The sequence below is a fragment of the Liolophura sinensis genome, chromosome 9 (genome assembly GCF_032854445.1).
Source record: "Liolophura sinensis isolate JHLJ2023 chromosome 9, CUHK_Ljap_v2, whole genome shotgun sequence".
Classification (NCBI taxonomy): domain Eukaryota; kingdom Metazoa; phylum Mollusca; class Polyplacophora; order Chitonida; family Chitonidae; genus Liolophura; species Liolophura sinensis.
In genome coordinates, this window is record NC_088303.1 from 24,751,571 (window position 1) to 24,774,945 (window position 23,375).

The 23,375-nt window shown below is 40.6% G+C and overlaps 2 protein-coding genes across 2 annotated transcripts in view; one reads left to right on the top strand and one right to left on the bottom strand.

Annotated features, from left to right (window-relative positions):
* Positions 1–2,349: 2,349 nt before the first annotated feature.
* LOC135475729 (toll-like receptor 6) lies at positions 2,350–3,813 on the bottom strand. Its single transcript, XM_064755663.1, has one exon. The coding sequence runs from the start codon at positions 3,811–3,813 to the stop codon at positions 2,350–2,352; it is 1,464 nt and encodes a 487-aa protein (XP_064611733.1).
* An 8,804-nt stretch (positions 3,814–12,617) lies between these two features.
* LOC135475119 (multiple epidermal growth factor-like domains protein 6) overlaps positions 12,618–23,375 on the top strand; it is a 125,689-nt gene continuing 114,931 nt past the window's right edge. The window contains exon 1 of the mRNA XM_064754871.1: positions 12,618–13,794. Within this exon, the coding sequence (XP_064610941.1) occupies positions 13,685–13,794 (110 nt within the window). The 5' untranslated portion in view covers positions 12,618–13,684. The remainder of the gene's footprint in view (positions 13,795–23,375) is intronic.

A 23,375-nucleotide genomic window follows, 5' to 3' on the forward strand; every position in this document is an offset into this window, starting at 1 on the left:
CTAGCGGGGCTGGTCCCAACTGCAAAATCTTGGATCTTATATGTGTGATCTCTGTGCAAGGGCTCCAAGAGTTTACCCCAAACTGGAGAATCTTTGTTCATATATGAGTAATATTTACTTGGGGACGTTAACAGTTTGCCCCAATCTGGAGAATCTTGGTTCTTATACACGGAAATCTGTGCGCGATGACGTCATCCAAGACTGGAGAACCTTTGTGCTTGTAGGAGTAAATCTTGGCGCAAAGACGCCACTCAAAACTGGAGAATCGTGGATGTTATATGACTGTCTGCGCGAGGACGCCAGCAGTTTACCCCAAACTCGAGAATCTTGGATCTTGTATTTCTAATGTCTGCACGAGGACGCCAGCAGTTCAACCCAAACTGGAGAATTTTGGATCTTTTACGGCTAATGTGTGCCCGAGGACACCAGCAGTTTACCCCAAACTGGAGAATGTTGGATCTTTTATGAGTAATGTCTGCACGAGAACACCAACAGTTTACCCCAAACTGGAGAATCTTGCTTCTGATATGTGTAAATCTCTGCGCGAGGAAGCCAACACTTTACCCCAACCTGGGGAATCCTGGATCTTACACGAGTAAATGTCTGCACGAGGACGCCAACTGTATACCATAACTGGAGAATCTTTGATCTTACACGAGTAAGTCTCTGCGCGAGAACGCCTACATTTTACCTCAAAGAATCAAGGGCAGGGTTTTGTTGGAGAAAATATCTGCGTTTTTCAATGCGCAAGGGAAGATTAAATTCATCTTGTTTTCAATTCTTTTCACCTGCTTTATACATCACTATTTCATTATAGTACTGATGACAACACAGATATGGACACATTGTTTTCTTCAGAATGCTAACTGTACAAACGCGGGAAAGTTGGGACATACACATATAGCTATCACGATACGTGCAGGGACAAGATGATCTGAAGGCATCTCTTTAGTATCTCTTTAGTATTCCTCACGAGAAAGACATTTTGCCATGTATTAAGTATAAGTAATTATAACTGCACAAAAATACGTCTTCGTATAAATGCCTTTATTCGACTTTCCTATATATACGTAAGGTAATGAAACAACCCGGTGAAATCCGGCCTCTTTTTCAGTTTACGTCAGTTATGGTTTTATTCCAACGGTTCCTGCAAACGCTTAATTGTTATACTCATAACGTGTTTATAAAAGTACATCATAGGCGCCAAATTTCCTTTTGTTCATATCCATGGTAAATCGACATAAACATCACATTTGTTTCCCTATTTGTTAACCCGATATTCACTTTTCACCTATGAGCAGTGTTCCTTTTATTATTCTTTGTGGTTAAGTGTACGTTTTCGTCATTTCCTTTCAAGTCATTTTCTCCCCATGCCTTTCCCGGTATCAGTAAGCAAGGAATTGTTACAACTTTATATAGAACCTATATAGAACATTTAGCATTTGCTTACAAATCTGTTTACTTCCCTTTCTTTCGTTGTATTATCCTGTACACGTACACTGTACATAGTGTAAAATGTTCTAGATATTTTAATTAAATCATTGCCATCTCCCAACACTGTTTCAGCAGCTAATTGCCAGCTTTAACAGTGATTCGGCATTAGCCAATAAAATGCCTATATAAACAATTTAGCATTACAGCTTCCATGTACGTTATCACGTGGAGGATGATTTGTTCCGCATGTACAGATGTACGCAGGCCTACATATGGCATAGCCCGCTTCGGTGGCCTAATGGTTGGAGCGTAAAATCAGGAGACCCGGGATCAAACCGGTACCGGTTTGCAGTCTCCGGTGTTGCAGGTTGGGGCTCAACACTAAGAGGATAGAGCCAGGAAACAGGACTGGTAGGCCCGGTATCGGCACAATGTGACTAGCTGAGGTGTCATATCTGGCGACATGAATTTGCCCTGTCACAAGAGATCATAGTATATATACGCAAACCTAATGACCATTCGTCGTCATATGACTGAAAAATTGTTAATTACGACGTTAAACCCCAAGCATACATGCATACATACATACATACATACATGTAACATAATATACTCTCCTATAACAAGTGGAATCTTTTATAATAATTGTTCAACCGTGGTATTAACAACTTGGTTCCATAAGGAGTAGGCAAATAGACCACGTCATTCTCTTAGTCGTTCTTTCGTCGATGACAATCAGGTACAGACTGATTACTCTATCATCCCTTTATTCAAACGATTGTCTCGCGCGATTTTGCCTTTTCGTGCAATCCCATGAAGATTAGAACCACTTTCCTGATCAAGGACATATAGTTCCACTCTAACCAGTGAACAAAGCATACTTCACGTGTATCCTGGTTGAGTGTAGATTTTTCTTCAGAACTTCTCCATTTCATTGTTGTCTATAAAGCTTTTGTTGTGTTCGATGTGGTTTACATGTACTACATCGGGCTGCGAATGTGAGAAGTCCTCGGAAACGGTAGGCTTTGGTCCTCGAGATTTTAGGTATTGAGCGATGCAAAACACTAAAACCACAATAAGCAGAAGAATTGTTCCCAAAGTCACAGACACTGTCAGTTTCAGGGATGGTCGCGTGGTTGGCCTGCATAAAATTTGATCTCGCGGGATCTCGTTAAACGGCGTCCCACGTGACTTCTTCGGATAGTAACAGGGCAGTTTTCGCAGGTAGTCATATTTGGCCATGTCTGTGGCAGATAAGGAAAACAAGTAGCTATTGTCACCACACTTGCATGATAAAGGGTTACCGGTCAAGATCACAGTGGCTGTGTGCAGATGCGTCAATATCCTGAATCCCTTCTTGCTGATTTTAGAGATGTTGTTGTGAGACAGGTCTATTATACCTGGAGGCCCTGTGCTCATTCCGTGGTAGTCCACAAAGTCAAATCCTGTTACGGAATTCCTGGACAAGTCTAAATGTTGTAGCTTAGGAAACTTAAAACGCCATGAGGTTAGTTCGTGAGGCACTGAGGTTACACCGATATCTGACAAGTTGTATGCTAGCAATGCCGGGTAGGAAGCCTTGAACTGCATGAAGAGAAAGTGCTGTCGTCCCAAGTACCTATTACCACTTTCGTCCATATGCAGGAGACTATGGTAGTGGCACATAATCGGATTTTCCTGTAGATTAGATACAGGTATGAATGTTTTGGCGCTTTTCAGGACTCGGCGCGACATGTCCAACTTCGTCAACCTAGATTTAGTGTTCTCCTGGAAATTGATAAACTTGTGAGTGAGACTTCGAAGGACAAGGCTTCTGAGCGAAAGAGGCCCGCAAAAGACATCTTTAGATAAGTTCTTGCCATTGTCCATAACAAAACCCATTGCGGTCAAGTCGCGATACATTAAACAATCGCTAATGTGTAAAACTCGAAGAGAGTCCGACAATCCTAATAAGTGGGCGGACAAGAGTTCCCTCTCATAATCCATTAAAGCACAGTTTTCCACTTTCAGATAAACAAGGTTTCGAGCTTTCATTGGCCAGGGTAGTCTGAGGATACCTTGGTGGCGGACTGGGCAGTTCACGTGTAAAGCTATCTGGACACTGTGGGCTTTGGCAGCCCAAGACCGGAAGTCGGTCCATTGTAAGTCGTCTCGGTCAGTTAGGCTGCAGAACACACGCACGAGTAACCTGGACGTACTTACGTGAGAATACTCGTCCCCAACAGGCACCGACGGCACACTCTGTTGACACGCTCTCTTCCAAGCTGGGGGAAAAGGCGAGGGACGGAACCCTGTGCTTGAAGCGGGAAATGCAGTAACTGTATTTAAAAGTTCTATCATACAGAACGCGACCATAGCAATGGACATTCGACACGCCATGACGACAGGAGAAGATCGGTGACTACGTAGCATCGACCTCCTGTGTATCGTTATCACCATGAAGCCAGCATATGAATCAGGGTTTCATCTGGATTCTGTACATGCGCCTTTAAGTCAGTCACGGCGAAGAGCATATTTATATATCTGTATATATTGGTACATAAGGACCATCTATCCAGCGCTGTGTTTCCTCCACGGGATCTGATTGGATGGGATGTAATACACATGTGTAAGCATTCCTGAATCACGACAAGCTTGCCGCTGATTGGTTGGGGACGTCTCAGTTTCCTGTATTCAGTTTTACAACGTTCTGTTGGCTGCTAGGCTAATAAGCCCCCAGGCACTGCTATGTCTTCATTTCTTTTGTTCATTTTTCCGGCTTAAGGGACAATGCAAGTATGTTCTCACAGAAAGAAAACAACACGAATACTGATAAAATTACTCACGATGTTTACATTGTATAGACCTACTTTGCTAAATACGTGTGAAGGACGTCTCTTTTACGTTTAATAACATTTGTAACAAACATGGTTTGACTGGTAAAATACAATACTTAGGTGATGCTTATCGTACTTATAAAAAAAAATGTGGCTGTCAAAAAGCTCCGCTGCTGCCTGCACCGATGTTTGATTATAGTCCCGTCAATAACCGCAAGGCCAGTTCCCAAAATGACGTTTAACACAACTCACTAGAACCGGGAAAGTATATAAAGAACGAAATTGGGACGGAATCATTCAAAAGGGAAGCAGTCAACAGTTTTCAGTCTTGTTGGACAGAAGCAAGGAATACTCTCCGCGAATGAGTGAAATCAGTATTCAAACTGTGTACTATGCTATAGTATATAAGTTGTGGAGGATAAAATGTGATAAAATATGTATCTCAGTTGCGTTTTGATTGCAACTGTTCATATATGGCTCATCAACACGATGAATATACAGCCCTTAGCCCCGGGATAAGCGGAATTAGACTCTATCAAGGAGCAGAGTGCCTGAGATGTTGGACGCTACGCCAATATTTCGTTAAAGAGAATTACACCCAAAGAAACATAGGGTGAAGGCGTAATTCTAGACAAGTGACGTCTAATATACTGCAACTAACATCTTGTAAACACATAAAAGACCGTATTTCACCGGTCAAGTGTGACCATTTGCTAACTGCCACATTCTGGCGCTCGTTGCTGTCTTCGTAAACTAGGATTCTGCTGGAGGACTAAGCATCTCCAAGGCCTGGTGCCTATGCATTGCTTTATTGTGATTGTACAATATATGTGATGACAACACATCATTTTTAGTAATTCTGGACCAGAGAGGTGTAATAATTTGCAACTAACTTCAATGGAATTTTTTTACCCAATTCTGCTTTAGCAATGGTGTTATACAATAAAACCTCAACTGAGGTAAATAGACAAGAGGCTGTATTTCACCGGTTACGTGTGACCATTTGCCAATTTTCACACTGTCGTCGCTGCTCTGCTTTTACTCTTTATGCTGTCTCTTATTTTTGATGGAATGACCTTGACACACCAGTTTTTGCAGCAATAACTTGAGACGTTGATCGAAATTGTCACATAATTCCGAGGCTCTAACAAATACTATACAAAGCTATCCAAGTAAGGATAACTTACAATGTCAAAACTATCCATCTTATAAAGTCAATGAGATGGGAAACTGATCTGGCTTTTGTGCAAGTATATGTCCAGATAACATGTACCCTCTGAATGGTGGGTCTGTCGTTTTCTAGAAATCCAGCCAATACGGATATATATCTTCCACAGCCTTTATTCTATATGGATTGTTTAAAGCCAGCAGGTCGTCAATATACCGTTTAGTGAATGAGAAAAATCGGGCCTGGTGAGGATTACCCTTTAATAGTTTCTGCATACAGTCGAATTCATACGAGAACAGGTACATAGGTCAGTCAAAAGTGGAATACAATTTGCACCCAATGGGATACCTATACATTGTTGATATATGGTTTCCCCGAATTTCACATAGATGAACATCGAAACATCCCATGAATGCTAACCCTTATGTTCAGTGGAACTGAAGAAGGATTTTTTGCCTTTGACTTTAATGTAACGATGACAAGGTTTATTAAAAATTGTTGGTAAAACTCTGTCAAATAAGTCTTTGTGAGGAATAGTAGTACAGTGTAGAGCGTTGGGAAATCTCAAATGAAGATGTTCTCAAAACGTACGTGTACTTGGGCCTCTAGTTCTTCAGTGAGACGATTGCAGTTTTTAAGAATCCCCATGCAGTTCACGGCTGAATTTTTTTACAATTGTACAACGGTACTTTTTCCAAAATGACTATACTTTTTGTAGTGCTATCGTTAAGTGAGTAGATAGAAGTTTGGTGGTACAGCCACTTGACCCCACAACATATAAAACGAGCTTTGTATGGGGATTTACACATTTTTGGAATCCAGTAATGTTGTGGTATACCGGCGTGATGGCAAGGTACGGGTAGACGCCTTTATTTAAGAGAGGATTGATGAAAAAATGACGATCTTTGAAATTTGTTTGTGACGGGTCCGAAGTTAGAGAGCCGAGAAATATAAATATGAGAGCTATATATGATAAGAAAATTGTCCTTTCGGTGCTTGAAAACCGCAAAAGTGGTCAAAACGGGAGATGGTAGAACCTTCAGTCCTTGACAATTGCACTCCATCATATGAATGCTCATACAAAAGCCAAAGGAGTTCTGAAGGACCCTGCCGTACAAAAGGTGCTTGGCGATCCTGCCAGACAGAAAAGCGTTTTGGTTTTTGTACAGATGCAGATTCAGGTAATAAATGCCATCTGGTGAGTTTATAGCTTCTGGTCAACTAGCAATTTTACGATGCGGATATGGCCATATATACATTCGCTGCATGGTTTGGCGGCATTTGCTTCTTGTAACGCATTATACACAAAGGTATTCGGTTCATGTGGCAACGATGCCATGCATATATAATTATAAACGTTATCTGCCTGAATCGATGACAAATGGTTTTTGTGGTATTTATATGAAGCTATGCTTACTCGATCACGCACATTCCTGTGTATGATATACTTAAGTTTATGAACCCGATGGCAATTAAATGAATGACTGCTTGGGGGTAACGTCGTACTTAGCTATTTTCAGCGATATGATGACAAGGAGCCATTAGATGTGTGTACATACACTCTGTCCCCTTGTGACAGGGCGAGTCCATGCCGCCAAAGTGCTGTCGCCGAAAACACAAGGCATGGCACACCGTCCACTCACATTATACTGACACCGGGTCAACCAGTCCTGTTTTTTGCTCTAATTTCATAGTGCTGAGCGCCAAGTGGAGAGGCAACAAGCACCATTTTGAAAGTCTTTGGTGTGACCAAGGTCTCCCGACTTCGAGGCGAACGCTCTAACCATTAGGCCACCGAAGTGGTTCCAATGGCAATTAAACGATGCTTACATGATCAGATAAGCTACAATAGTTGCATGGGTTATACTTAGTTTTTGATGCATATATTTTTGCAAAGAAACGACGCCTACGAGAACAAACTTGAACTTGATATATTCTATAGATTGGACGTAATCCATGTCCGTCACTACTATACTTGTATAAGTTGTTTAGGAACATATGAGGTCATTGATGCTTATCTCAACATCTAACATCCATTTATCCGAATTCCTTGTAAAATAAGTACAACTAAACAATTTATATAACTAATCAATCGATACTACTGGAGACTATATTTTTTCAGGGGAAGTAACTCTAATAGGAATCTCGTTGAAATTGTAATGCTTAGTGCCCCAGGAGAATCTTGGTTTATTAACCGGTTTAGGTTTCATCACAGCAACATTGATATTTCTTCGCTGTGACCATGTATCTTTACTAAAACGGCGATTAGGTACCTCTTGTGGAACACTTTGTGGGCAATGTACTGACGTTGAAGATTTGTCCGTACAAGCTTATTTATGTTTTTATTATTTGTTCATTTAATTGGTATACGACGGCGGTCAGCTTTGTGGTGGAAGGAAAAAGAGCAGAGCCCGAGAGAAGCTCACGATTATCCACAGGCTTCCCCAGACCTTCCCATGTACGGCCGGAGAGGAAGTGTACTGGTTCTGATATAAAAGACTATAGGTTATAATTTATTTATTTATTTATTTGGTTGGTGTTTTACGCCGTACTCAAAAATATTTCACTTATATGACGGCGGGCAGCATTGTGGTGGGTATTGGTTATCATGTACAAAGACTCAAAAGTAAATGGGTAAATTGTAGCAACTTGGCTTAAGCAGAATTAGGTAAAACAATTTCAGTGATGTTAATTGCATTTTACTGGACGTCGTTGGTCCAGTCAAAATTTTGTATTTTCATCACATTTAGTAAACCTTAACATGAAAAGAAGGGGATGATGGGTCCAACTGTAGGAATCCCACCCAACGGTACAAGCACGTAACGGTCATATCGACGTAATGCCTACATTGCTGAATGCCATGATAGTTACATTTTAGCCCAGAATCCTAGTTTATGCAAGAATACAATATAAGCAACTACAGTACAGGAAGTAATATGAGAGCAGCGACATGGTGACATTTGGCGCCCGCTTTACCGCACCATTTCTTTTGTTCGCGAGCCTGAGGCAGACAGAAAACGGAATAATCGCAATAAAGCGCAAGTTTAGTGTGGATTTACTATGGAGCGCTCTAAACCAGGCCTACTTTGTTACATGGCATGAAATAATTAAGGGCTATTATGTAATTCGTACGATTAATTAAGAGTTAATGGTCGTAAATCACGTGACTCAGCTTTCCCTGTTCAGCCGTTATACTGCAGTCGACATTCCATTCTACCACGTGCCAGAAGACGCCAAATGTCTAGTAACTGTCGCACAGAAGCCTTGTACATAAGCAGTCATTAAACCCGCATGTCTGTCACATTGTATATGGACCATGGATATTCTACGCCTTGTGATGGTATACATTTGGAAAACAGAAATAATTATGTTTGTTCGGTTATAACTGTGACATATAAATGTGCCAAGTATCGTATAGGTTTACGTACCGGAACAATTTTGTACAGTGTGTATTTCCATCTGAAATGGTGGCATTTCATTGGTAGAAATGTAGCATTTTTATGTCAGCCGCCAGTCATGGAATGACACCTCCCGCCGCCAATGGTCGTAGTAGTCGGAGAAACTGTAATTAATTAATTTAAACAAAAACCACGCCAAAAAAAAAAGGTTGCAAGTATAGTAAACAGAGTTCTATATCCAAACTGCAATGAGTGAGTGAGTGAGTGCTTGGGGTTTAACGTACATAACAATTTTTCAGTCATATGACGACGAAGGAATCCTTACAGTGCATGTAATGTGCCTTCTTCTTGCAGGCGGATTTCCATCGCTCTTATATAGTGCTGCTTTACTGAGACGCTTTACCGAAGGAAAGTAAGCTGTCCCGCCCGAGCCCTTATACTGATACGGGTTAACCAGTCATTGCACTATCCCTTCATGCTGAACGCCAAACTTCCTCTTTTAAGGTCTTAGGTGTGACTCAACCCAGGATTGACCCTGGATCTACCGCCTCCCGAAGCGGACGCTCTACCAACTGTGCTATCGGGGGCCGGTATATCAGCAATGACACCGAGAATGAAACACAACACAACAATTAAACACAGAGCAAATTTATCAACACCGATTTTGAGAACCGGATTTCTCCGGCAAAGATTTCCTCTTTCTGAACCAGTAAACAGTCAAGGCACGAGTTCGGAACTATTAGCTGTATCATTTACATTGTATAGTTATTTTGATTTTGTCAGTATTTGCTTCATTAAATCAGTTTGTGTTACACTTACATGACAGTATATGCATGATTAAGTCTAAAATGGAGGAAACTCACCTGGAGGTAAGAGGATACCCCCGCGCCCTTGAGATCGCTGATAAACTTCCAGGCGTAAGGTTGCAATATATATAGTCTTTGGCATGTTGTCTCAAACATATGTCTAACCTCAGTGTCTTAGTGTCTGTGGTTTAGGTTCGAAGTTGACTTCTCTGCTTTCAGTGGCCCCATGTTGTTAACAGTCTTAGTTGTCAAACGCTGAAGAGGTGTGATACTATCGCACTTCATGGCACAACTTTTATTTAAAGTCTTCATATAAACCAGCAGTTTAAACATACCGAATCTAATGCCATGAAACCCATCCACACATTCACATCATAGTGAGTGAGTGAGTGACTGCTTGGGGTTTAATGTATTCACATCATATGCACTTCTTGAGTTCATATAGACCTATATGACAAAATATCACAAAATATCAACATTCATTTATGAAAATGTGTGCACATGATTTCATTTCCTTAGTAAAAGTAGATAGAAGTAAAATATCCAAGTTTGCTTGGTAGCATATAGAGTCTATATATGCGCTCATTACGTATGTTCTCTGAATAGGCTTAGTCATATCTCCTCATCCTGTCTGTGCAAGATGATAAGACACATGACAAAGAGTGCATCTACTTAATACGCGGAACAACAGTCAGTACGAGCTGGCTGTATAAAAGTCGGTTTATTAATAAACTATGCCCTGCTAGGTTATACTTCATATAATAAACTTTAAATGTATTTCATTTTTACGTGAAAAGTCTCTGCAATCCCATGCAACAATCGATGATAGAAATGCAGCAGAACGTCTTTTGCGCTGATGAATATTTTAATTGGGTACATCGGGGAAAAAACAAACAAACAAACAAAAACCACAAAAAATCAAAAACTCGTTATTTTAGGACATTACTCTTGCAATCTTGACAGACATCAAAATTCCCTTGCGGTGTTGTGTTCGCTTAACTCCTGCTGGGCTACACCGTTACATGCAAACAGACTTATAAAAAAAGATGTAAATCTTGTTCCTATAAACGGATAATCCGCTCTTGTCATATTTGATCTTAAGAAGGGGTCGTGTGCATGTATAACAGGTCAAATCTGCACTTGTGCAACAAGCTTATCACGGACTTAACGCTCATGACCTTTGACCCTGTTTAGACAGTAACTCTTGATTACGTTACATGTCACTGCTATTTACACAAGCACATGTATGCATGTAACTGCCACTTTTTTCATTTGTGTCATGTTTAAGGAATTCAAATAATTTCTCGTTATATTCCCAATTCTATTTCGCTTCTAAACAAAACGCAGACTGTTGCCGGTTCATTCTTATATAAAGCGTTGGTCTTGGCGTAGCCAATGGCGGCACCTTTAATAATGATGTCGCAGGCTCGAATCACACTCTCGTCATTTCGGTTGCGATTTAGTTGGGAAGTTTGTCAGGTACCTGACAAAGGCTGCTGATTTACCGGCACTAAGATTTCCAACACTGATCAACATGAACATAGTCATGAAATAAGCGATTAGAAATAAACTGAGATGTCGTTTACAATAATAGATGTTAAACGCACTGAGGTACGAACACCGTAACACCCGATTAAGCCTTATGTCAAACACATTCACTCAGTTCTCAGTTCATTCTTGAATTCAGATTCAGTTAAATAAATATGGTTTTGTCGTGTACTAACCCCATTTACATCGACGTTTGGAACATTATTTAAAAAAAAATTTAGAGCATCTAATTTGCATATACCTATAAAGGACTGCTATATGCAAGCTTGATATTCTGTATATCTAATTTTGTGATTAGTGTCTAAGAAATAAGACATTTTTTGGGGTCACGCTTTTCAACAGAGTATACGTGTTGGCCCAAAGTCCTTGCACTGTTATAAAGTATGAAAATTTACCATGTTTATCGGGTTTCACATACATGACCCTGCTCAGTCTAACAATGAGGTCATAATATTTGACCGTGAATATATGCTGTGAAAACAGTGAAGTGCAGAAGGCTGGCCTAAACACGTGTCTGCTATTAGGTTAAACCAACCCTATACTACAACCTGCTACATCCTCGGCCCCTTTAAGACTGTACGTACGCCTAGTGTGGACCATGACTGTTAAACCACACAGTAATGAGCATGAACCCAGCTGGGTTATAACAGACTCTCCCTCACCTGTAGAAGGCCTGCGCCTCCATCGATTCCCTGGCATGCACCGAAAAAAAAATTCAATAAACATGGACGGATTTTAGAAGAATTAAGAAGGCAATTTATATGCAAACTTGACGTGTGAGATGTGCGCGATATGGGGAATTTAAACCTATACTCAGTGTTAAGCGGAGAAAGTCCTACCTGTCCGCTACAGAAGCACAATTCAGTGGCCCGTATAGCAGTCCCGGGACTAGTCCACTGCAAGCAGAAAAAGTTCAACAAGGCTTGAAAAAGTCTCTTTTCGTGATCAGTCTGGAAAACGGCAACCTATGTCATTAAAGAGATGGGTAACAAAGACCCGACCTATCCAATAACGCTAAACTATTTTGGATAGCACTGTGACAAGAAACGGGGCGTTTACGCTGTTTACAGTCATGATAGCAATTCCACGTAAGAAAAAAAGATCAAATATTTTTTGAATATTGCATTATAGAATGGCCTCTCTCATGCCAAAGAAAGACGTTTAACGGGTAATAGAAAAGAAGAAAAAATACGAGGTCTGCTGAAAACTAGCGTGAAGTTGTGACACTTTCATGTCACATATATTGTAATATTTTCGATCTGCATGACAGCACGCTAACCCTGACCCGGGATTCCTCGAAGCCTCGTTTTCGAGTTGAATGGGCAGGCATTCCCCACTGTGTCAGTTTCAATGTGAGATTTAAGTTAGGCTCTGGGTGATAGCGCAGCGCAAGTCATCGGCTACTCTTTACGCCCTGTCTAGTTTATTAGGGTGAGGGAAGATACGGTACACGGTGAAGTGTGCCGATCGTCGTCCGCCGCAGAGAATGCACGCTCGTCGAGGACAGCTGGAATTTCTTATCACCGTAGAGCTCCTACCGTGGACCAGTTCCAATCAGTGACTGCATCCTCCCCACGTGGGTGTTGAAGGTACACTGGCGGTGGACTACTCTCGCCAGTATTTTATTCCATTCTGGATTATCTGCTAGTGGGACTGCAAGAAGAAAGACCTGGCATAGTTGAAGGGTGAACTTTTTTTCGACGCTGGGAAACGGTTGTATGAGGTTTTGAATCTATATATACCGCAGAAGACAGCTGACATCGCGTTACTTCGCCGCTCGTTAGCTTAACAGTTTTGCAACATTTTCTCGTTACCGCTACACTTATATTTAGGACGTGGAAGCGAGAGCATTTTTACTTGGTGTAATTTACCACGAAGACTGTTTCTCCCACTTTCTGCGTTATGAGAGCATTTCTTGCGTGAGTTGTTTTTGTTCTTTCTCAAAGCCGGGCACAAACTGTTGGGCTCTGCGACTTACGGCAGTTGTTCTTGAACTTGCCGCTAGGAAATTTCTTTACAGCTGGTGGTTAAATACTGGAGACATTCGGACGGGCTGCGGGAAAATGAGGACTGTGAGTAGCGGCGTGTATTGCGACTGGAGTGGGCCATTTTAACAGCCACAAGTTACCTGGATTTTGGCGGTAATCACCGTGTTCCTCACAGGTGCAAATGTACCTGTAGTGTTGTGATCCAGGTGGACTTGAAGTCCGCAGGATCTAATTTTCATACGGATTTACCTGTGCTCTGTTTTTGCATTATTTTTATTTACGTGTTTGTGAAGGAACTGTACTGATTATAACAATACAGGTGTGCGGAGAAAGTTAGCTGGAAGGTTAATTTACGGATATCTTGGACTGATTTCATTAAAACAGCGGTATTAGAAGATTCCATGCGCTGGATGTGATATTGCCATTTGTGAATTTCATTTCATCGGACAGAAAATCTCCACTCAAAGAGTGTGGATAATCTTTAATTCTATCGCACGTGAGATTGTGTACCCGTAAAGCAGTTATTATGGATGTGTGCGGATCCTTGCGCTGGACAGCCGTTAAACCTTTTTTAACAGTAGTTTTGGTGCTTGCTCACTGGACCATGTTGAACAAAGCTGAGCTGAGGTCGGGCATGTAAGTATTAAAGCAGACCAAGCTTATTTCCCTTAAATGTCCATTGGCTCCGCGCATGTATGTTGTCGGTGTATTGCTATTTCAAACGTATGCATTATTTGAACAGACCTAACGGGAGCTTTAATCAGCCATATTCTATATATGACTTAATTTCACTCCTGTACACCTCACTGCGCCGTTACTTATAAACAACCTTATACACCGGTGGGGAGTATATTTACATATCTCCACCCGTCGGGCATACAGGCTGGTGAAATAGCAACCGTTACAGGCGGGGGTGGAAGCAAGATTCAATCTAACTCAAGGAAGTTCAGATTTGTTTACAAACAGAAGTTTAATATCTTCCAGCAAGCCTTAAAATAATTGAACAGGTGGCAAATGTCATAGAATGAACTAAAGGGAAAGACTAGTATAACAGTCATTGGTCATACTGTATTTATTTGGGTTTAGTCTCCGTTGCAAATCCGTGTGTTTGTGCTTCTTACATATATAACAGCTGAATTAATTTCGACTAAGACGTGATCTTATATGTCATATAACACGCTAAAATGTTAACAACGCCTTTATACTTAAATGGAAAACACCATTTTATTAAAACGATTTCGTCTTTTTTTTTTAATGTCCGATCCTTTAAAACTCGATAAGGTATCCTGATGCAGGAATATCAGGAAATCAGTATAGATAAAGCATTTATTCGATGATCAGGGTTATGAGGTGGGAGGAATTTAGAAGAGTCCTAAGGACATAGATAGAAAGACATTTTTATTTACCCAAAGGAAGACGGCGTCAGATAACCTTTAAATATGCGCTTCTTCGATTGGCTTCAGTTGGACATTATGTGGGTTCTTTAAAGAAACTTCATGAACAATGTTCTTTAAAGGTTCTTCAACCCATTCAACTCATGATAAGACCCTGATAAGAGGACAACCTGATGGGTTAAAAACCCATGGGCAAAGAAGCATTAAACATCAAATGGATTATTTGAACAATTGTCTCATAATGGGAAACACTTTGTCCAGAAGCCAGTGGAATGTAATGTTCCAGTAATGTACTGTGTATATTAGGGCAGTTGTTTTTTAGATGGGTCCCACAATCTCAGATTGGCTGTATTTAGGTGATTCCCTTCTGCCTTTGTCTGCGTCGCTAGACAGACTATTTCACGAAACATTATTCTTGTACTGTCATCAGTAAAAATTATACTTGCACTGAGCAGATGCTGGTATTTCGATGCAGTAGAATATCCCATCTGGTATGCGACAAGGCGCGCTTTTCTTCGAGGTCGTCTGTAGCATATTTAGGCCATACATGCAGCGTAACTATACACCGTCTGTGTGTGTGCTTGTATCGTGTTTTTATTGTGTCTCCCCTCAGAAGGCGGACGTTTTTCCAAACAACCACTGCATCGTCTGTCAGCGGCATCGTAGATCATTTACCAAGTTCTCGGCTCTTGTTCTTTTTTTTTTCAGTTGTTATATACATGTAACTTGCAGTTTTATCTTGTTACTGGTAATAATATGCTATAGTTGAAGATATTTGTCAGATATGTATCAACATTTAGGTACTGTTTGCCTTGATATCATCGGCTATTTTACCGAACAAAATGGGTCCATTTTAAGTCTAGCGATTGATTGTTACTAACTAAATTGGAAACTCCTTTTACGACGGGTTTGTATACAAGGCGCTTAAATTGTTGCATAAAGAGTAACACCGAAACGGTCCCAAAATCCATGTGAGATTTGACGTGGACATATACATCGAACAGAATGACGGTGTATTTTACCTGCGTGGGACTATCCTTTATACTTTTAATTTTTTTTTTTAAATAAAAAATTGAAAACTTGATTCATGATAACCTGAAGAAAATACAAATTAACTCCCCCTCCCCCAACTTAAGTATTATCTAAACATTAAGAGTAACCGAAAAGTCACAAAGACCCTCATACTTGCAGTGTATAGCCTGTGTTAATTTTGAGATAATAAAGTAAAATAATGCTTTTATAGTTGAGGAACTGGTGGAAATAATTAAGTATTCTGAGGAATCTCCATTGTGTGCAACACGCTGATAAAGTTATGTAAAGAAGTTGTTCCAGGCCATTGCATTTTTGGAGTTTCTCGTTTGATCAATGCATTTTAAGAAATGGCATAGAATATAACAAGATTTTTATCAGTATAGCAAAGACTTGAGGGTTAAGATTTATGTCAAAACGAATAGAACAGTGATTTCCGGAACATTCCGGACACACAGGTGTACGAAGACTTGGAACAATTACGGTAGAGGTCTATAAGTATGTCGGAAGTTGGTATTTCATAGATATGTACACGCTGTATATGCATGTAAAAGCGCCAGGTAAACCGGTATGCGATATGCAGAGCTTCTCGCTGTCCCAACGGTGTGTTCTTTTTGGAATGCCCTACTTGTTAAGAACTGTGTGTGGTATACAGCTCCCATCATCGGTGTTTTCTAGGACTTGAATGTAGGTCACTGGTTCCTCCGTCACAAATCGATGATCGATTATAGCAGTAGGACGAAAATCTTGGCGAAGCTCGAGGTGCGCGTGCATAAGCTCTAGTCAGAGCCTCTGAAACTAGCACACATACATTAGGTGCGAGGAATGTTACGTGAAGAGTCGAGGTTGAGGTTTCTCCTGCGGCGTAGCCAAAATATACAGGCTGGCAAAAAAAATTCAACACAGACAACTATACTCAGCTGTCTTTCTCTAAGGCACTTCACAGCTGACTAGGGGACGTGAGGAGGAGGAGGAATGGGGCTGCATGGGAAACGACCCGTCCTTGCAGTGTGAGCTGCTCTGTAGAAACCATGATAAACAAAGAGAACGAGTAACTACTCCACACCGGTGATGTGTGGCTTTGTCAGTTTGGCATCATAGATATGAACGTTATATGTTGTGAGCACCAGGAACTTTATGCGTAATTCTCTTGACTTCATATACATATATATTGAGTGCATTTGCGATGTAAAACTCCGCCGGCCAAACCCATATGGCGAAATCACTATATCTAGATAATAGATGTCTATTAGCCAGTAAATTTTCCTCTCCACCACCCCTACTCATTACAGCGCATGTGCCACTCTTTATGCTCTCGCTTTATATCCTGCCACCACTAGACAAGCTTGACCTTTAGAGCCTGTGGGACACACGTGGGCTTGGTTAGACTCATCACCGTTGTCCTCGCGCTGGACTATTTAATCAGAATTCATCAATACAATTGTTTCAGTTGTTGGTTAGAATCATGTTGTACATTTTCTAGATAAAGAGAATTCCTGTGTATAAAGTTTAATAAGAAACTAATGTTGAGATAGCGTTTTTGTTTTTTGTAACATAACTTTCTGCCTCATCACCGTGACCCTAGTGACCTCGGCATTACTCAAGATTTATGTATAAAAGTTGGTACTGGTGGCAGTGATGTAAAGCGAACGCAGAGAGCGACGTATGCGCTGTAATTAGTATGTCCACCACCGTGACTTCGTCCTGATGGACGTATCGACGAGACTTTTTCAAAGATCGTCTGCATGAACACCTACAGACCCCCGGTAATTAAAAATTATCAAGAGGACATCTTTGCTATATATTATGTGGAGAGGATATCTTGGCTACCCTCACGCACACACGATCAACACGAAAGACCGAATAAAAAATTTTACGTGCAATGTAGCTTTGGCTTGGAATATGTCCATATTTGTTACACGTGCTCATTTTACTCTCCGAACATTACTTAAAATACATCTTGTGCCATATGAGGTTCAGTAACTTCCGGGGCCTAGGTGGCCCTGAGCCCTCAGCTTTTGTACTTGGATGCTCTTGTCGCCCACTCCACCAGTTCCGCGCCCCTTTAGGCAGTCTTGAAAAGGGTCTGTAGCGCGTGCCGCAAAATGTATAACTGTGAATAATATACCACGAGTATAATCTTCAAAACGTCCAATCGGTAAGTCATCTCAGTGAAGCAGCACTAGATGAAAGGGCGGTGAAAATCCGTCCTGTAACATGGAGGCACATTACATGCACTCCAAGGACCCATAAGACTGAAAAATTGTTGAGTACGAAGTTAAACCCAATCAAAGTTTCCAGTATATAACTCATGCGGTGATTGAACCTTGGTGTTTGCGGGCATATGAAGGCGAACCTTTGAAAGCCTGGCTCTGTCCTGTATAATTTATGCATGACATGGAATGACTATTTATTTCCTGTGGAATGTGCATGTACGTGTCGTTTACCAAGGTTATCTAAGCCATATATGTTGTATTTTGTTGGCAAACCTACCATTAACCCACGGTGTAAGAATGCCAATCGTTTCATGCGCACGCGGCCAAACGCGATAATTACAACAGACCTACTAATTAGGGCATCAGTGCGACAAGAGACCCACTCTTCTATCATGTCAAGCAGGCAACATTTTCATATATTATGCTTGTAATCTGGTGGTATTTGGCTGATGCATATATGCATGTACAATATATCTGTGTAATATAGAGCCATGGCGAGTACATGTGTGCTGAACTTCGCGGGTTCAAACCCAAACTGGATCTCTTCAAAGACTTTGCAAATTTAAAGTAATCTTTTTGCTTGTGTTTATAAGTGCAGTGTATGGACTGATTAGCGCAGTGATAACTCACTATGCCCAAAGGTTTGCTGTTATCTCAGATGTCTTCGATGCCTTAGTGAGGCAACACCGTATGCATGTCACAAGTCTATTGTCTCGTTGCATGAACGAGATAATACCGAAAGCTTTTATCGCCAGAAGTTAACATGGTTTTTGATCCATGTACTGAATATGAAGCATTATCTTCAGTTGTCAATATTCTTTATTTTCATATTAAACGGAAATATATATTCATCGGAAGCCGTTTAATAAATACTTTCTCCTAACAGAGAATGGAGGGTGGTGAACAATCACGAGCTCTCACAAATGTACGTTACGTTTATTTAAAGCTTGTAAAGGCGTTATAATGGTTGCATATACATTTTTATGACGTGTATTGAAATTAAGACCGTATATAGAAGTTTCCACTGCCAGTTACATCTACAAGTGTACCATAGGTTCCACAATACATCCTTAAGGACTATTTCAATAAAATTATTATTGCGATAATACATAATTTACTTACTGAATGTTTTGGAACTTGGTAATCTGTGACTATCAAAACAGGCCAAAATGATACTATAATAGACACACCTGGAAGTGTTTCCGACAGTTAACCATGGAAGTTTCCAGAGACGGAAATGGAGAATGTTGAACTTGTGCTTTGGCCATAATCGGTGTTCTTACCCAATAAAAAGTCAGTGTGGGAACATCTTGGCTTAATTCGTGAGTATGAACAGACAGTTGTTGGACTTAGAAAGAAGTGTTACTCCTCACTTTCCCTGTTAACTACTGGAGATGCCGTCAGACGTAATCTACAGGCGTAAGTTCATCGTCATACAAGGTTTACCGTTATATATAAGTACTGTTGGGGTCTTCGTCACAAGCCTGTACCCATGACGGGTGGGGTAAACGATCTCGCTCTGCGGGTGACCACGTAAAATAGCCTGCATGTGATTAAGCACAGCTGCTTAACTAAGGCAAGGTTAGGTCTGGTGTCAATCTATAATGGGGAGACCCATAATTCACATAAAGCGTATCAGCATGCGTTAAAAGGGGGAATTCATTGGTTGATGAAAGAAAGGATAAGCGAAAATTGGGCCATATTTATAGCCGAAATTGCAATCATCCCAGACGCGAGTTAATTCCGCCATTCGACTTCTGGTCTGAGTTCACGTAATGTTATCTGTAAGTGCACGATTAGATAGCTAACACACACGAACTGTTATATGTATATATATATATACACCTCTGCATGGCAGGAATTCGATGCGGAGTTCATTTGGTATATTGGCAACCGCAATTAAAGTAAGGTCAAAAGGCTACTGAAATTGTCAGGGTCAAATAAAGCAAAACCTGTAAGCAGATACACAGCTTGTTTGAAAGAGCAGACCAACAAAGATCTCTGTTCAAAAAGTGACTTCAGCTTAAATGGTCATCCATATCTAAAAGTTCGTCCAAATTTTATATTGTTCATATGATTGAAGGGTGGTCCATATTTGACTGATGTTCCATATATTTGTTTTGAATTTGCGAGATTTTTGAGAGATTTCCCATATTTGAAAGATTGTCCATATTTCCACAACTGAAGGGACATATTCCAAAGACTGTCCATAACCTGGAGACTGTCTATACTTAATGGATGATGGCAAAATGAAATGCTGAAATATAGTCATGATGAAGCTTTTGCTTTTGGGAGCAGCACTACATCAAGTATCAAGTTTACAGGATTGCCCATGTTTGAAAGACTGCCCATTGATTTCATTTATTTATTTGATTGGTTTTACGCCGTGTTCAAGAATATTTCACGTATACGACGGCGACCAGCATTAAGGTAGGAAAAACCGGGCAGAGCATGTGGGAAACCCAAGACCATCCGCATGTTGCTGGTAGAGGAACGGCCGGAGAGGAAGCAAGCATGAGCTGGACCTGACTGCCAATTGTAGTGTTCCTCCAGCATTACAAGGGGGGAGCCATTGGAATTTTGCTTTAGTCAAGATTTGAAGCTTCTTTGAATGAATGATGGTGGCATTTCATCTGTTGGAAGAGGCTACTCAAGTATGAATAAAAACCTGTTCCCGTGGGCCATCGTCAAATGCTACTTGTGCACCCAACCCAAGTTATCAAGAGAAGTGTCTACACCGAATTCACCCAATTAAGCAAGAGCAGAAAATCACTGTCACTTTAACGTGAGTCAACAACCAAGACTGAACCGTGCGTGCACTCTGAACCTTAACATGGGGATCTGAAGAATCGCTGCACGCTACGAAACTGTAGGGCCATGCACGTGGATCTCGACTTTCAAATACTTTCGAACTCATCGCTGGCATTCAGGTAACAGCACAAAAGCATAAAGGGTATAATGTCTGTGTGACTGTGACTGGGAATTAGTGGCTCACCTTATGAAAAGTGTCAGGTTTGGTGTCCTTTACAACAGGTGTTCGTTTCATATGCGTAAACGTTTCATATGTTGAGAGTTTCATATGTTCTCGGTTCATTGGAATAAGGCCCAGTTACATTCCTTTACTTTCACACGAAGGTACTGAATGCTGCTTCACCAACATACCACACCGAACACACATGCTGTGTTCCTACAAAATCATGCCCTACAGACACCACATGACACTGTCACTTGTCATTGTGCCGTTAGACTAGCTCGGTTACCTTCGACGGAGCATTCAGCAAAGAACATATCTGTACATGAACTATAGGACCCCTTCATATTGCCACACCACTGTATCTGACACACTGTGTATGACGACTGCATCAAAATAGCGCACCGTATGCATGAATCCTACTAAAATATGTTTTGTCCAGTGGTTTCCGTGCGTAAGCATGCACAAGCTCCGCATCCATGAATCTCAAAGCCAAAGACTATCTTAACAGGATGGTCGTATACTGTGAATTGTCATATTTACGCTGGGACATACATGCTACTATATAATGAAGTCTTGATTTATTTATTTATTTGATTGGAGTTTTACGCCGTACTCAGCAAGATTTCACTTTTACGACGGTGCCATCATTATGGTGAGGGAAATCGGGTTGCATGAAACAATGACGTATATAGCAACGGAAAAGGCAAGGAAAGTGATACCGTGGCGTTCTTTACATGTGTGGTAGACCTGTACAACCTATATCTTAACAAGATTTGTTCCTTGACATCATACATGGAGATTAGGTCGTGTATTTCTTACAGTGTAACCTGTGAATGTGTCGTGAACGTGACGTATTGTTTCGCAGAAGTGTGCCAGAGCGCATGAGGGGATTATGTTGGTGAGGCGTGCAGGTGTAAACATTATCCTATTGCTGTAACGTCGATCTGTTGAACATTTGCCGGGTCAGGCATATTTAACCCGTACCCATGTAAAACAATCGAGGTTAAACAAGGTCAGAGTACAAAGGTCAACCACAAACGCCGTATGTGCATTCATAGACAACAGTCATATATGTACATGTCTATATCCAAAACATACAGGTGTCATAAACCATATTCCTAGAAAAGGACTCTCTGGTTCTCGTCCACATATGACTTAACTCCTATAGGCTTATTTCTAATAATGTTGTGGTCAATATAATTTACAGCATCAAAAATTTAAATGTTACCACACTCTGACATTTCACTTTCGTGCAAACAGGTATATGCATATATAGGTGTTGTGATAGGCTCGAGTTTGCATGTGTATAAATACAGTTGTATAAATTATTCTGCAGCCTACCTTTTCCTCTCGGCCGATCTGATATATATATATATATATATATATATATATATATATATATATATATTTGTCACTTTGCATTTAAATATCTTTGTGTTTTAATGGTACTATATTTTATTCAGTCTTGTTTAACATGTGAAGTCTGGCCTAAAACTAGATTTGGCTTTCTTTGGCGATAGGTAGGCCGGCCGGTGTCCAAATGCTGTGATTTGCCGTATATAAAGAGCGTCTTCGGCACACACATGTACATAGAGCCTGCTCCACCGATGAAACAAATATGCTAATATAAAGTACAACGATGCAGAAATTAATTCAGCATAAAGACTCCAATTTCTGTGATTGGAGATATTGTAGTGATATAGTCTTGCTAACGCTATTCAGACCATACATGGCAACCCCTGGTGTTTTGCTGTTCTCATAGTTTTTTTTTCTTCCTCTCTTTCAAAAGCGAACAAAGATAGGCCTAAGTGTAAATAATTATTAGCTTCGTTTGCTTTTAGTGTCGGCCCTACCATTGCCTTTGTTTGTAAATGAACAAGAATGCCATTAAATATATATGTAGGCCCTATATCATATATACAGATAACCAGAATTATAACGAAAAAACAAAAGTAGAATTTAACATGTTGGCTTCTCTTAAATTAAGTCTTAAGTTGAGTTTTTCCCAGACAACTATAACCCCTTGTCATACATTCCGCGAGGCTTGCAAACGGAACTGTGGGATTCAGCATTACTCATGCAGAGTGCATGTATACGCAGGCTTCAGTCTACATCTCCAAAACTCTGCAAAAAAGTTCATGACCAATGTAGACTGCACTCTAGGTCTGATACGATACATTTTCCGAATGTTTAAATGCCTGTGCTAGGGACGGGAGAGTGTAGTAGGTCTTCAAAAAATATACCGCAAAATCATTTTTCATTTTTTTTTTGTTCGCCTCTTTATGGAGAAAAAAATAACATAAGCCACATGGTATAAGGCTGAAAAATCGGGGACACATAATTGTCCATATACAATTCGCGGGCGTCTTTAGCTAAAGGGGAATTCCCGTCGCTTTAGGGACGGTGCACAAGTTACGAAAATAATTGACAAATGTGCACTTATGTTTTGTATGAACATTCTGGTCGCATGGTAAGTTTGTAGTTACTTTATCATGTGGAAATAAAATGGTCAGATATATTCCACACGACGATGTCCGTCTGTTCAAGTGTGATAAAATTGTACGACCCCTGAATGACGAGTGTGTGCGCATGCACTCTCGCAGG